General features: G+C 44.7%; 1 protein-coding gene across 1 annotated transcript in view; it reads left to right on the forward strand.

Moving 5' to 3' along the window:
• LOC142846949 (collagen alpha-4(VI) chain-like) overlaps nt 1–14,439 on the forward strand; it is a 96,640-nt gene that overhangs the window by 56,785 nt on the left and 25,416 nt on the right. Inside the window, exons 21-28 of the mRNA XM_075967714.1 lie at nt 2,595–2,657; nt 4,328–4,390; nt 6,911–6,973; nt 7,754–7,816; nt 10,354–10,404; nt 11,819–11,854; nt 11,957–12,019; nt 13,688–13,750. Of these exons, the coding sequence (XP_075823829.1) occupies nt 2,595–2,657; nt 4,328–4,390; nt 6,911–6,973; nt 7,754–7,816; nt 10,354–10,404; nt 11,819–11,854; nt 11,957–12,019; nt 13,688–13,750 (465 nt within the window). The remainder of the gene's footprint in view (nt 1–2,594; nt 2,658–4,327; nt 4,391–6,910; nt 6,974–7,753; nt 7,817–10,353; nt 10,405–11,818; nt 11,855–11,956; nt 12,020–13,687; nt 13,751–14,439) is intronic.

Here is a 14,439-nt window from a genome sequence, read left to right on the forward strand (position 1 = left end):
ATAAGAAGCTAGAGCTAATGGGCAAAGCAGTGATTTAATTAATACCATTTCTGTGTGGTTATTTTGGTTCTGGGCGGCTGGAACAAACAAGTGGTCTCTTCCTACATCACAGGATAAACAGCAGTAACTTCTGTTGGGATGATTTTTAATTTAACTGTTCCCAAGATAAGATGCTTCACTCTTGGGCTGTTTTGCTCTTCCCTGCCCTCTTCACAGAGTTGGGAATTGGCAGCCCATCCTCAGACAAGGGGGCCTGAGATGACCCCTTCAGACAAACATGCTTAGGTCTGAAATGGGGGAGTGGGCCAGCCCCACTTCCAGAGTCAGCTTCCCAGAGAGTTCAAACAGTACCAGCCAGTTTAGCAATATACTAATGTACGTCCCAGTGCCCTAGCCCCAGAGTATGGTCAGCTTATCTGAGCTTTTACAGAGTAAGTTCAAGGCCAGCCTGGGCAACTTAGTGAGACTGTCTCAAAATGAAAAGTAGAAACTGGTCTGGGGTGTATCTCTGCCTTAAAGCTTTTGCCTAGCAGATCGACTAGCAACTTGGAAGGAACTCGCCAGAGACCCCACAACTGACCGATTCAAATCTAATGCCCAAATCAAAGACTATGATGCTCTTTTGAAGATGTTGTACACAATCAGCTTAATGCCTGTAGGCTTCTCTCAGATGCAGTCTGACCACACTCCACTCATGTTTTAGAGACATGGGACCAGCTTGGCTCACTTTGCTGTTGTTGCCATCTACCTCTTTTCCCATCTACTCCCTGCCACATCCTTGTCATGTATTTATCTGTTCACTTTTGGCCACATTAATTGAGCGTCCTTCACTTTATGATTTTGTTTTCTGTGAACCCCCTTGCCCTATTTCTTCTATGTTCTGTGTACCTGTTGTTAATGAATCACACAGCTTCCTAATAGACCCCCACTATAGTCAGTCATGTGAGGATTTTTTTCTGTCACTCTGTCATCTGGAACAGGAATGAACTTATGAAAACTATGGGATGTAACTGGATGCTTCTTCTTTTCACAGATTATCAACATGATGGGCTCTTTGCAGAGGCCTGCTTGTGTTTCTATTCAAGTTTTTAATTAATAGTTTTTCCTCAATAGATGAATGGATAATGAAAATTTGGTTCACCAACAAAATGCAATTTAGCTCTAAAGGAAATAAAATCACAAAATTTGTAGAAAAAAGGATGGACTTAGAATATATACTATTAAGTGAGCTCACATAATCTCAGAAGGAAAAAACAGATTATTCTCCCTAATATGTGGATCCTAGCACACATATTTACCATAAATGTATACATACAGTACAATATGTAGAAAGGAGAATAAAAAAGCAGGGATGGGGTGAGGTGTAAGGGTCACCCTAATCTAGAAGTTCAAGAACAGCTTGGCCAACATAGTAGGACCACATTCCCAAACCTCAAGTGAGGCCTCATTCCCGACTGCCATGTGTGGTCAACATTCTGTTTCCACGAGTAAGATAAAGGTCCTTGACACTAGGGTGTCTATTGTTATGATAAACACCACAACTCAAAACAAATCAGTGAGGTGAGGTTTCTTTCAGCTGATAGGTCCACATAACCATCCATCCCCAGGGAAGTCAGGGCAGGAACTGAAGAGGAGACCATGGAAGAATGTGGCTTAGGAGAATGTGGCTTAGGGCTTGCTCTCCCTAGCCTGTTCAGTTTGCTTCCTACATACCCCAGGATCACCTGCCCAGGGTTAGCACCACCCACGTGGGCCCTCCCATGTCAATCACTAACCATAAAATGCCCCACAGATACGTCCACAGGTCAGTCTGGTGGGGGCATTTTCTCAAGTGAGGTTCCCACTTCCCAAGGGATTCCAGTTTGTGTCAAGGTGACAACACTAGCCAGCACATGAGAGCTGAGTCCATGTATCTTAAAGAGAGGCAGACGGGCTGGAGAGATGGCTCAGTAGCTAAAATGCTTGCTGCACAAATGCAGGGTCCTGAGTCCCATCCCCAGAACCTACGGGAAGAGGCAGAGGCAGGGATATTCTGGGGCTCACTGGCCGGCTGGCTTTCCGAATTAGTGAGACCCAAGTCCCAGTGAGTGACCCTGTCTCAAAAAAAAAAAAAAAAAGGTTGACAAGTCCTTGAGGCAGATCACCAAGACTGACCTCTGGTTTACACACACACACACACACACACACACACACACACACACACACACACACACACACGCATGCACACAAGTGCGCACGAGATATAGTTTTTTTTGAGATACAGTTCTTATGCAAAATAGAAAAGAGTTTGGGTTATTTAAAGGAATTCTGGCCCATCACTGGTGGAACTTCTCGAAAGTGATGTATGAAGACTGGGAAGGAAAGACAGTAACAATCAGCCCCTGCATTTTCTCAGTCAAAGGGGAAACCCCTCAGATTCTTTCTCTGGCATGGATCCATTTCTGGGGAGGATTGAGCACAACCAAACCAATCCAATCTTTTTCCTGTGACTTATCCTGAGGGCTTTTAAGGGATGTCTTACAAAGCTGTCTTTAATAGAACACTTGCTTTGGCTGGAAGCTCTCTGAGTATTTTTCTTTTTTTCATTTCTGCAGGGTATGCGTGGAGATGCTGGTGAACTGGGTTCTCAAGGAGAGCCTGGGTATCCAGGCCCACAGGTTGTATTGGGAAGTGGGTTTTAATTTTAAGGAGATGTATTTGAAACCTTTTCTTTGTGTGATATAAATTTGAGTCAGAATGACCCTAAGGAAGCTTCCTGGCCTTCCAAAGCTGCTTGAACAGCCCCTCTTTTGGAAAGGCCAAACCACAATAGCTGGTATTGATTAGACTCCACGTCCTTGCTACTAACCTAGGTCTTAACACCGGTTCACTCATTCTGCCATCTGGGGGCTGAGTAGGTTTATTAGTCCATTTCACAGGGACAAATATAGAGGGTGGATGGAGAAGGTGGGAAAATTGGCCAAAGTCACACTGCTCATGAGTTGATAGGGTTGGAAATCGAACTTAAAGTCAACGCTCTTTGTGAATGTCTCTGGAGCTATGATTCGAGTTGCTCCAAAGTTGAATTTAATTCTTTAAAACTGTATCCCATCAGCAAAGCACTTGCTTGGTGTCTGTTATGCATGGGACTCCCTCCTCACAGTCCCTGGGGTGCTTAGACCAGCAGGATGTGAGTCTTCCCTTAAGGGCTTCAGTTCTTTGAGGGTTGTAAATTACAAAGTGTCAAATGGAAACCCGAATTTCCAAGCAGCTCATTTGGAACCATAAAAAAAAAAAAAGCGCCAAACCTACCATTTTCCAGACCTTCACGTTGTTTCTTTCATAAAACAAATTACTTCCAAGTTCACTGCAAACTTAAAACTGACAACAAACTTCACTCCCATCGACTCCTCTCCCCATGGTTAAAAATCCTGCGAGTGTCAGACGATAATTTGAGAAGCTGTCTGCTGATGTAGGTGGCAAAGACACTCAAAAGAAAAGAGCAATCAAAGTGTAATTAGGGCGTGTTTGCTTTATGACAGAGAAACGGCATTAGGAGGATATAATGAAGAAGCCTATTTTCCCGTTTTCTCTTTGATCACTGGCTCATCTCAGATTCGGACCCCTGCTACTGCCATGTCCCTGCTTTCTTTCCTTTAGTCGCCGGGTTCTGCCTTTTTGAAAGGGCTGCGCATTGTGCTGAGAACCATAAGCGAGATAATCGATAGAACCCGTCCTCCGTTCTCACCTTCCCACTGGGCTGTGGGGGTGATGGTCTATTTAAATCAATGATTGTCAATACCTCACCTGGGAGAATAGAAGCCAAGATCAATGCTTCCATTAGGGAAGTATTTCTTAGAAAAACTGGAGAAAAATTAAAGTGTCGAAATCAGCAAAGCAAAACAGACCCGGAGGAAATAAGCAGCTCTTGCCGTAGCAACAACATAGAGCCACTCCAGGGGACCTCTGGTTCTGGAGAGAGAAACAGCTGTCATCTGGCCTGTGCAAATAAAAGGGTCCTTTCCAAATGAGAGGGACACCGTAACTGCTGCCCTCAGTCCGCTCTGTCGGGTGGGTGAGGACATGAAAACACTTTCAAACTCCAGTGCTTGGCAGGTCCATCTGGAAAGATTGCTAAGGGCATGGATGCCAGGGACCAACGTCCTACCTTGTAGATGGAGGGAGTGTAGAGTGGGCGGTCCGTGAACACGTCAGTGTGTAGAGACGACAGTGATGGGTCTGGTCTGGGTACCTTTGTTCAGCCGTCGTCTGAGACGATTTTGCACTTGCATGGGGCATAAATGACTCTGTAAAAATTGGTTGAATTTTAATATCTCTTCTGGAACAGGGACCCAGAGGAAGGCAAGGACCCCCAGGAATTTTTGGCCAAAAAGGGGACCTGGGTGCCCAGGTAGGTTTGCAAAACAAGTAGCTACAGTACAGCTGCTGCTGAGCAGTGGCTGACTCGTGCCTCGGAGGACTCACTGGGTGAGCTGTTTGGGATCTGTGAGTACCAAAGACTTCCAGAACATCTAGTTTGATGATGTTGGCATTGGTATCAACTCTGTACCCCCTTCCTTTTGGGCATACAGTGACCAATAAGTTCTGAGTTTGAACCTCAAGGATAGATCACAGCTTGTGTTTCTGTACAGGAGGCACGTTTACCTTGCCCATTCCTCATGAATATGAAAGGGCATCCTCGACTGTGAAGATAAAGCCACAGAGGCTGAAGGAGAGGCAATGACTTGTACAGATAGCAAGTGGTCAAATGGACTCAGCGTGGGTCTTTCTAGTGCGCTTTCCACTGTCCATGGAATGTCTGCGGCTAGCGGAATGTCAGAGAGACTGAGCTGTGTGGTCAATGACTTCCTGAGGACAGGGACATTTGCCTCTGCTTAGACACTCGAGCAGCTGGATTTGAGTCAGGTCTGCAGTTTCCACCCACTCAGAATGGCAGCCACAGGATGACCAAAGCCATAGTCCGGTCCTCAGTCTCACCCTGGGTAACAAAAGTCTAGTTTGCTGCTTTTTTTTATTTTTTATTTTTTTATTTATATATTTATTTTTTTAATTAATTTATTTATTAAGGATTTTTGCCTCCTCCCCGCAACCTCCTCCCATTTCCCTCCCCCTCCCCCGATCAAGTCACCCTCCCTCATCTGCTCAAAGAGCAATCAGGGTTCCCTGACCTGTGGGAAGCCCAAGGACCGCCCACCTCTATCCAGGTCTCCTAAGGTGAGCATCCAAACTGCCTAGGCTCCCCCAAAGGCAGTAAGTGCAGTAGGATCAAAAACCCACTGCGATTGTTCTTGAGTTCTCAGTAGTCCTCATTGTCCTCTATGTTCAGCCAGTCCGGATTTATCCCATGCTTTTTCAGACCCAGGCCAGCTGGCCTTGGTGAGTTCCCCATAGAACATCCCCATTGTCTCAGTGTGTGGGTGCACCCCTCGCGGTCCTGAGTTCCTTGCTCGTGCTCCGTCTCCTTCTGCTCCTGATTTGGACCTTGAGATTTCTGTCCCGTGCTCCTCTGTCTCTGTCTCCTTTCATCGCCTGATGAAGGTTAATATTCATGAGGATGCCTATGTGTTTGTCTTTGGGTTCACCTTCTTACTTAGCTTCTCTAGGAACATGCATTATAAGCCCAATGTCCTTTATTTATGGCTAGAAACCAAGCTTTTGGAACACAGCTATCTGCCTGCCTGCCTGCCTGCCTGTCTGTCTGTCTGTATCTCTCTCTGCCTGCCTGTCTGTCTATCTATCTATCTATCTATCTATCTATCTATCTATCTATCTATCTATCTATCTATCTATTTATCTATCAATCATCTATATCTATTGAAGCAGGGTCTCACTATGTAGTTCTAACTGGTCTGGAACATACAGAGATCTATCTGCCTCTGTATCCCTAATGCTGTGATTAAAGGTGTATGTTACAAGCTCTGGCTAAGCTGTTATTTAAAAAAATCTCACTGTGGGGGCTAGACAGATGGCTCAGCAGTTAAGAGCACTGGCTGCTTTTCCAGGGGACCCAGGTTTGATTCCTAGCACCCATGTGGCGACTCACAGTTGTCTGTGACTCCAGCTCCCTGCACATCATTGCACATAAAATAAAGTTAAATTAAAAAAAAAACCAACACATTGTGATATTGTTAAGTGTTATTTAAACAGGTTTCCAGTTTGGAGTAGGTAAAAGTCTAGGCTCTAGTTTCCCTGATCTTTTGATCAAGTCACCTTTCCCAGATAGTGTATAGATAATTCCCCCCAGTTCTCAGTATTTTGTAGATTTAATTCTCACATAGTAGACTTTGTGCTTCTTCCCAGACTTCCCCAGCCTACAGTTTAACTGCATCTGCTATGCATTTTGCATGTTGGAAGACAACAGTGCTTACATCTTCATGCCAGTTCCCTTCTTCCTTGTGAAGATACAGGCATATGTTCTGTTCCTGTAAATAGCATCACAGAGGTTCAGGGAGATTAAGCAACTTGCCACCCAGACAGAAAGTATTTGGATTGGCCTCTGACTTGGGTCTGGAGGTGGTGATTCATGAACACATTGACAATTCCAGAGCATTTCAGTAATATACATGCTCTTGACTCATAGTGGGATGATATCCCAATGAAGCCATCCACAGCTGAGAATGTTAGCGTGGCCAACCAACATCGTAGTTTAGCAATACAGCCCTGGAGAGTATCGGTTGTTGACTCCTGTGGCTTCATGGGGGTGGCTCACTGCCAATACCCAGCATCACAAGACAGTCTTGTATCAAGTATGAGTATCCCAGGAAAATGCAATATTTGAAGTATGGGTTTGACTATATGCATATGATTTTTCCTCTATTATAAAGTATAAACCAAAAAAATTAGTCAAATTGCTATAAGCCAGGGGCTATATGTAGTAAGATCCATGATTGTATTCATGGTATCATTGCAGGGGAATCCTGGGCCTCCAGGACCAAATGGCTCAAAAGGACGGGCTGGACCCAGAGGAGTGAAGGTGGGTGTCAGAGAAGAGACGCTTGGGGGATGACTTTAAGAGCCCTTTGGACTTTTTTCTTAGGCAACTCTTTCCCTGCTGTGTGATCATTTCCAGCATGTTTCGGATGTTGATGATGCTATTGGCTGTCTCTTAGCCGATAGCTGGAGAATGCATACAAAGAAGGAAATTATATAAACTGACCTACGGCAAAGTGGCTCACATATATCAGGAGGCAAAAGCGCACTGACAGAGAGACACATGGACTCATTGCAAGTGTACGTTCTCACACCCACACCTGGGAAAGTGACAGTGATAAAATGCTCTCATTTATTCTGTGCGTCTACTCTCATCGTTAGCACAAAGACCACTGGTATACTTACAATTGATTCTATTTAACTAACACACACACACACACACACACACACACACACACACACACACACACACACAGAGAGAGAGAGAGAGAGAGAGAGAGAGAGAGAGAGAGGAACATACTTTTGAATCCAGCTTCTTCGTCTGAGAGGAATCATGCAGGATTGGTAAGTGTGGCTTATTTCCCTTAACACAATGAGTTACACTGGCATCCATTTTTCCTGCAGCTAGTGTGTCTTTTCTTTACAGCTGTATCCAATTCCACTGTGCATTTGTGTTCCATTTCCAAGAAAGCCTTAAGTCTGTCGACTGTATGGTGATGCTAACGGCTCGAAAAGTCTAACCAAACAACCTCTAAGGAAAATGGCACAAAGATGCATAAACTCATGAGAGAAAACTAATCTCATCTTTTCTCTCTATTAAAAGGGAGAGCTTGGCCTTGCAGGAGAGAGAGGCCCACTGGGTCAGCGAGGACCAAGAGGGCAGCCTGTAAGTCTAGTTTCTGTTTGTTGAATTCCTTGTATTTTTCTTATTTGGTCTATGTTCTTGTTTCACATAAAAGAATTCCCTTGATGATTTAACTTGGGGTTACCAATGTGACATAATGGCTTGAGCTGTTGAGGATTTAGTCAAAGGTTCGTAAGTTTCACATAAATAAAGAATCCAAAAATGTGCTGGGGTTTCTTTTGCCTTTTCATTGTTGAAGACGGAGTGTCTGTGAACCTCTTCTATTTGATAAGGAAGTTTTTCAAATATCTGAGTCTTTGGGGACTAATGAGATGCTCAGAGAAACTTCAAAAAAGCTCTGTGTGTGTGTGTGTGTGTGTGTGTGTGTGTGAGAGAGAGAGAGAGAGAGAGAGAGAGAGAGAGAGAGAGAGAACATGTACACAGCAGTGTGTGTGTGTGTAAGCATGTTCATACCATGGCATGTGTGTGAAGGTTAACCTTGGGTGGTGGTCTACATTTTTTTGCTTCATAAAAAGACTTACTTTATATGTATGGCTGTTTTGGTCTGTGTATCACATGACTGCCCGGTTCCTGGAGAAGCCAGAAGAGAGTGTTAGATCCATTGGAACTGAAGTTACAGATGGCTGTGAGCCACCACATTGGTTCTGGGAATTAAAGCCAGGTTTTCTCTGGAAGAGCAGCCAGTGTTCTTAAACTCTGTGCCATTTCTCCAGCCTTCAGCCTTGTTTGAAAAGGGATCTCTTTGGTTTTTATATGTGTGTGAGGTGGCCCAGATAGCCAGTGAGCTCCACTTCCCTCTGAGAGCACCAGGGGTGAAGATGCGTGCTACCATATCTAGCTTGACCTGAGTTCTGGGATTCAAACTCAGATCCTCACGCTTGTTCGGCAGAAGCTTTACCCACAGAGCCATCTCCTCCAGCATAGAGACACACCTTTCCAGATATCACCAATAAGACACCCAGTTAGAATGGTTAACTTTTCAGACTATGAGTTTAATTATCCAGAGCATAGGAATAATGTTGGAGACCAATAATCACGAGCGATTTCTTCCTAGAGATGGCAGGCACTTTCAAAGGCAGCGCTCTGCGCTCTTGCCTTGCCCAGTGATGTGAGCACAAGAACGAATTAGTTATTTTATACGGCTATTTTCAGCTCACCACTTCCCTGCAGTTTGCTTTATTGTAAGAGTAATGCTGTCTTCCAGAGATTTCTTCCAGCAGCAGTTAGGAAGGGCCTAAAGAGTCCCCCCGCCTCTTCAGCACTGAAATTGAGTTTGTTGGGAAAGAGAGAAAACTGAAGTAGGCCCAGGAAGCTTAAATTAAAATGTGCAAGAAGAAGGAGCAGAATAGGACGTCTGTGGACTGAGGCAAACGACGCCCCGTGTCTATACTCCAAAAAAGTAGTGAAATTAGTATTTTGTTTGATTTTATTCAACTGTCTTGGTTGAAAATATCTCAGAGCTTATGCTGCGCTCCCTCTCTCTTTGTCTCATCTCTCTGAAAGCTAGGGAAAGATATCATTATCAGAGGAGACATTTCAGGACCACATAAGCCTGAGGACCTAAATGTGAGCCCCTAGAACTCAGAAGATAGACGTGGTGGCGCACATCTTTAACTCCAGCTTTCCCACAGTGGGCAGCTTCCAAACACAGGCCTCAGTCTCTCCCTGTAGCTGCCTGCGTGAACGCCCTGTGGGTCTTAAGGAGACGAAGACAGGGTAACAACCAAAGAAAGGTTCTTTCCTCCCCACAAAGGATTCAGTTTTTTCCCACGTCCCTTACTTTTCTTTCTTTTGTACTTTGAATTTTTCCCAATTAGGGCTACAGGAACAGGCGTCTGGCCTTCAGCTTCATTGTTTGCCTTCCATGTTGATCCACAAACAGTTTCTGTTCGTTCCACGCAAAACCTACTGCAGGTTTCTGAGTTCACTCCTTGTGATAGATCCTTCTTATCTGTACGTGTAGGTGTTCAGATCAGTAATGTACTAGAGCACGTGTGTGTGTGAGTGTGCACGCGTGTGTGCATGTATGTATGTGTATGATGTGTGTGTTGAGACAGGGTCTCACTGTGTAGCACAGGCTGGCTCAGACCCAGTCCTCTTACTTCAGCTCCTGAGAACTGGAAATAATATCAACATGTTTCCCAGATGGTGAACATGCTGTGGAATAGTCCTTTACACCGTGTGAAGATACGCCATTGGGATTGGCTAGCTAAAAACAAGCCTAAGCTATCAGCCAAGCTCACCTAATTAATATGTCTCCATGTGGTTATTTGGGAGCTGGCAGGTGGAACAGAAAAATCTGCCCACAGAACACATCTATGCAAATTTGCCATACTCTTCCCAACAATCATGTCGATGGCACTGTCATGGTCTTCTTTTAAGTCTTATTTCCTCCAATGTGAGTGTTTATCCTGTGAAGGTGTTCTCCCAACCTCCACCAATCCCCACCCTCTTCTCCAGTTTCTTACATAGTTAACTTTTGCAGAGGTTTGGCTCTTGTCATGAGCCATGAATTGGTCTGGGCGACTCAGTCAGTTCATCTTGTGTCCACTTCTTAGGGTCTTCTTGGTCAAGATGGTTACGGTCACCCGGGAAGAAAAGGCAAGAAGGTGAGGCTCATGTAAAGAGTATTCAGATATCAAATCACAGTTTTTATTTTACTTTACCAGAATATGGTTATTTTTCAGGATGTGTTTCAGGAATGTCCCCCCCCCCCAACATGTCATAGCTTTACAGAGTTCCCTCCCTGAGAAGTAAAAGTCTGATTTAATTACTCATTTATTTAAAAACTCCCCTTAGCCTTGGCCTCCAGCTTCACTGATATTCATGCGCACTCCATCCGGATCTGGAGACATGATCCCTTTCCCAACTCTGTCTCTGCAAATGACATAGAATTTTCTTTTCATTCTCCTTCCCTTGAACAACTGTAGCTCATGTTTTAAGATGAACTCACGCATTCACGTATTCTCACAGAAGCTGTGGACTTCTCCAGACACAATCTGCTGCCCTTTGCTCTGTGCCTTTAAAGCATCAGGCCCCTCCACCCTGGGATCTCCACCTGACTCTTCTAGTTTAGATCGACACACAGACTCCACAGATGTTTCCTTTTTTATCATCCACAACAAATTAAGTTCAGCCCATCTTCCAACAATAACTTTCCTCTTTAATTTTTCAACACTTTATTTATTTACTTTTACATTTTAATTCACCTTTCTCTGCCCCCTCCCCGTAGGTGTGCATGTCTGTGTGTGTGTATGTGCATTGCACACAGGGACAACTACTTTAGGGAGTGACTTTTCTTCCTCCATCTTGTCAATTCTAGAAATCAAACTCAGGTAGTTAGGCTTGGCAGCAAGTCCTCTAACACCGAGCCATCTTGTTGACCCCAAGTTCTTATCTTAGCAAACATGTGAATGGACAGGTTGGGATACTGACATAGGTACCCATCGCCTTGATTCATCAATGGAAATCTTAGGGCCAATTATGTTTTATCTTACTCAAAGTCTTACTCACTTTTCCTCCCTCATGGAAATTATTTTTAAGAACATCCCAGAAACCATACATTTCATGCACAAACATTTACTATTTTAAATATTATTTAAAATATTCTTTATAATCAGATACCATTATTATACCTAAGAATTAACAATTATCCTTTAACATCATCCAACATCCCATCCATCAATACTGATGCTCTGGAAAAAGCTATTTCCTCCTGCAGCCTTTTGTGTCTCAGAGAATCCGTCCTGATCTCATCCTCTGGTTGGTAGGACAAGTGTTTAGAGCCATTTTTGTCACATGTCCAGCCACGTTTTTTTTTTTTTTAAATCACTTCTCATTGTTAAATCTGTCATCTAGGCCAAGTCAACACTTGACTTTCTACTTTGATTCTTTCTGAAGTCACCTAAGTTCTTGGCCTCCAGGGGTGAAATGTGGCCATGTGACTAGTTCTTTCCCAGATAATGTCGAGGAAACTCTTAATCACCCGGCACTGATCGTTATCTTGTTTCTTTCTGACCCTAGGGTGAACCTGGCTTCCCTGGCTATCCTGGTGTGCATGTAAGAAGAGCTCTCTGTGGGCCTGGCAACTGGTGGCCACTGTCTGTAGTGGATTCGCACGTCTTTCTTTACATTCAGAACTCTGTTTTTGTCTTTGTTAAGGGAGAAGATGGTGACCCAGGCCATAGAGGAGAGAAGGGGGCCAAGGGAATCCGAGGGAAGAGGGTAAGAACCAAAGGGTCATCAGTCATTGTCACGGGCGTGGAGGGCACTAGCCTAGCCCTGCTCAGTTGGTACACATTGCACACCCTACCCCATCTTCTCGTTTACGTACAGGGAATGGTAACTGCAGAGCAGGCAGGCCGGAGTCGCAGCTCTGCCCTGCCAATTGCTCAAGACAATGGTAGGCACCTCTGCCCTGGTGACTCTAGGGAAGCTTTGGAAGGGCCTTGTCAAGGACAACGCTTTCGGTCAAGTGTAGTTTATCTGAGTCTTCCCTAAGCTTCTCAGGGACTAGAGTCCCAAGAGCATGGCTTCTGTCTTGGTGGACTTCAAGTCTACTGTGCTTCCTTGAGTCTCCCATTAAGAACCCATTCCTATAGGTTCAGCAAATTGAGTCATCTGCCACTAAGCCTGACTACTGAACCTGAACCCCAGAACTCACATGGTAATGGGAGAGATGTGATGGTGTTCACATGTGCACCGTGGTGTGCACACACACACACACTCACACACACACACCCGCCAAATAAGTAAGTGTAATTAAAAATGTTTAAAGTAAAGCCTTCTGGGAACAGGACACGAGCCTGTATTTGGAGCAGAAGGGAGGGAAGGCAAGAGAGCGTGTGTCTTCCTTGGACTCGGTGATTGGTGTTTTCATCTGTCGGCAAGCTCATAAAGACAGTCAGCCCCATGTTTGCTCAGCTTGCTTCTGCTTGTGGTTGCTCTGACCTGGTAACTTATCTTTCTTCTTTCAAATATAAAAGATAAAGCATTGATTAAATCCAGTTAATCAGTGTGCTGTGTTACTTCAAATACCTAGAACGTGAGCAGTGAGCCCCTAGCCACCTAAAACCTTTCCTGAGACACTGAGGCCCAGAAAGTGTTGGACTCTAGCATCCAAACACTGAGGAGGAATCGCCCCCAGAGACCACCTCACACACCACAGCCGATGCAAAAGCATGAGGATTTTATTAATTCTGTCATGACAGGGTCCCTCAGCATTCGGGAAGCCGAGAGACCTCGAATAGCTGGGGCCACAGAAGCTAGGGGGCTTGTTCTTTGACTATTCTGATTGGCTTATTCGAAAGGGCTGTTACCAATAATTGACTGGAGAGCTGTTGCCAGATCAGATGAGGTAAGAGGTCATTTTGACCCCGTTTCCCAGGGGACCGAACCAAAACATACGTATATGGGTAATTGTTCAGGAACTGAGTACGTGCGAGTGTAGCTGTTAGGTCCTTGGTTCCCAGGGGAGGAGGGGAAGCACTATGGCACGGAGGCTGAGAGGATTCAGAAATGTCAGAAATGGCTTCAGAATTGTCTTAAAGTCTTACAAAAGCACTGTGGGAATTTTTCCTTTCCCATCGTCAGACCCTCACTGCAGGCCCACACAATATGTTTATCACATGCCCATGAGACGTGACTGAGGGTTAAGTCATCTTTTAAGGTTCTGCATGGAAATGTATCTGTGTGTGTATCAGCCATGGGCCAGCTGGAGCTACATGGGTAGACTAGAAGGGAGCAGTCTAGTCTCCAGAAAGCCTCCTGTCTCTCCACGGATACAAGGTTCACAGAGGTCAAGGACAGACTCATTAAAGCAGTTTGTTATTTTGGGAGGGTCAGTTCTTGTAGCCAACAGGGAAGCTTATTCCTTTGGTTTTTCTCTTTTAGGGTAATTCTGGCTTTCCTGGGTTTGCTGGAATTCCAGGTGACCAAGGCCCACCAGGAAAAATGGTAACAAGTACTCTTCCTGTTTTTATTTCCCCCCTTGTGTCAAGATGAGTAAGAGTTTGATAAGAGGCCTCACAGAAGAAACAAACACCTGGGACATTGAGCAGGGTCACAGGAACAGGCAAACTGCTTGGAGAATACTGACTTCAAACCCTAAACATAATATCCCATGTGCAGTTTTTCTCTGAATGTGGGGGTGACCTCGAAGTGACTAGAGCTTTATGGATCTTCCTAAATACACAAGCCAATACGTACAACTCATGGGAGAACGCGCTTACCAATGCAAACCCGATGACCAACAAATAAAACCAGAAGGAACTCATCCTATAGATTAGGCTGCCTCTGCCTCCGAGAGCTGGGATTAAAGGTGTGTGCCACCACAGCCCCACCCAACCGTACAATCTAAACTGAATTGATAATATTACAAGACTAGAGGAATTTAAAAATTCCCTGGGACAAGCTGGGCAGTGGTGGCACCTGCCTTTAATCCCAGCTCTTGGGAGGTAGAGGTAGGTGGATCTCTGTGAGTTCAAGGCCAGCCTGCTATGAGAGCTAGTTCCTGGACAGCTAGGGCTGTTACATAGAGAAATCCTGTCTCCAAAAGCCAAAAAAAAAAAAAAAAAAAAAAGAAAGAAAGAAAGAAAGAAAGAAAAAAGTGGAGAAGACTAGAATTCCCTGGGACGTGGAAAGAC

Source organism: Microtus pennsylvanicus, chromosome 3 (assembly GCF_037038515.1).
Source record: "Microtus pennsylvanicus isolate mMicPen1 chromosome 3, mMicPen1.hap1, whole genome shotgun sequence".
In the NCBI taxonomy this organism is placed as follows: Eukaryota; Metazoa; Chordata; class Mammalia; order Rodentia; family Cricetidae; genus Microtus; species Microtus pennsylvanicus.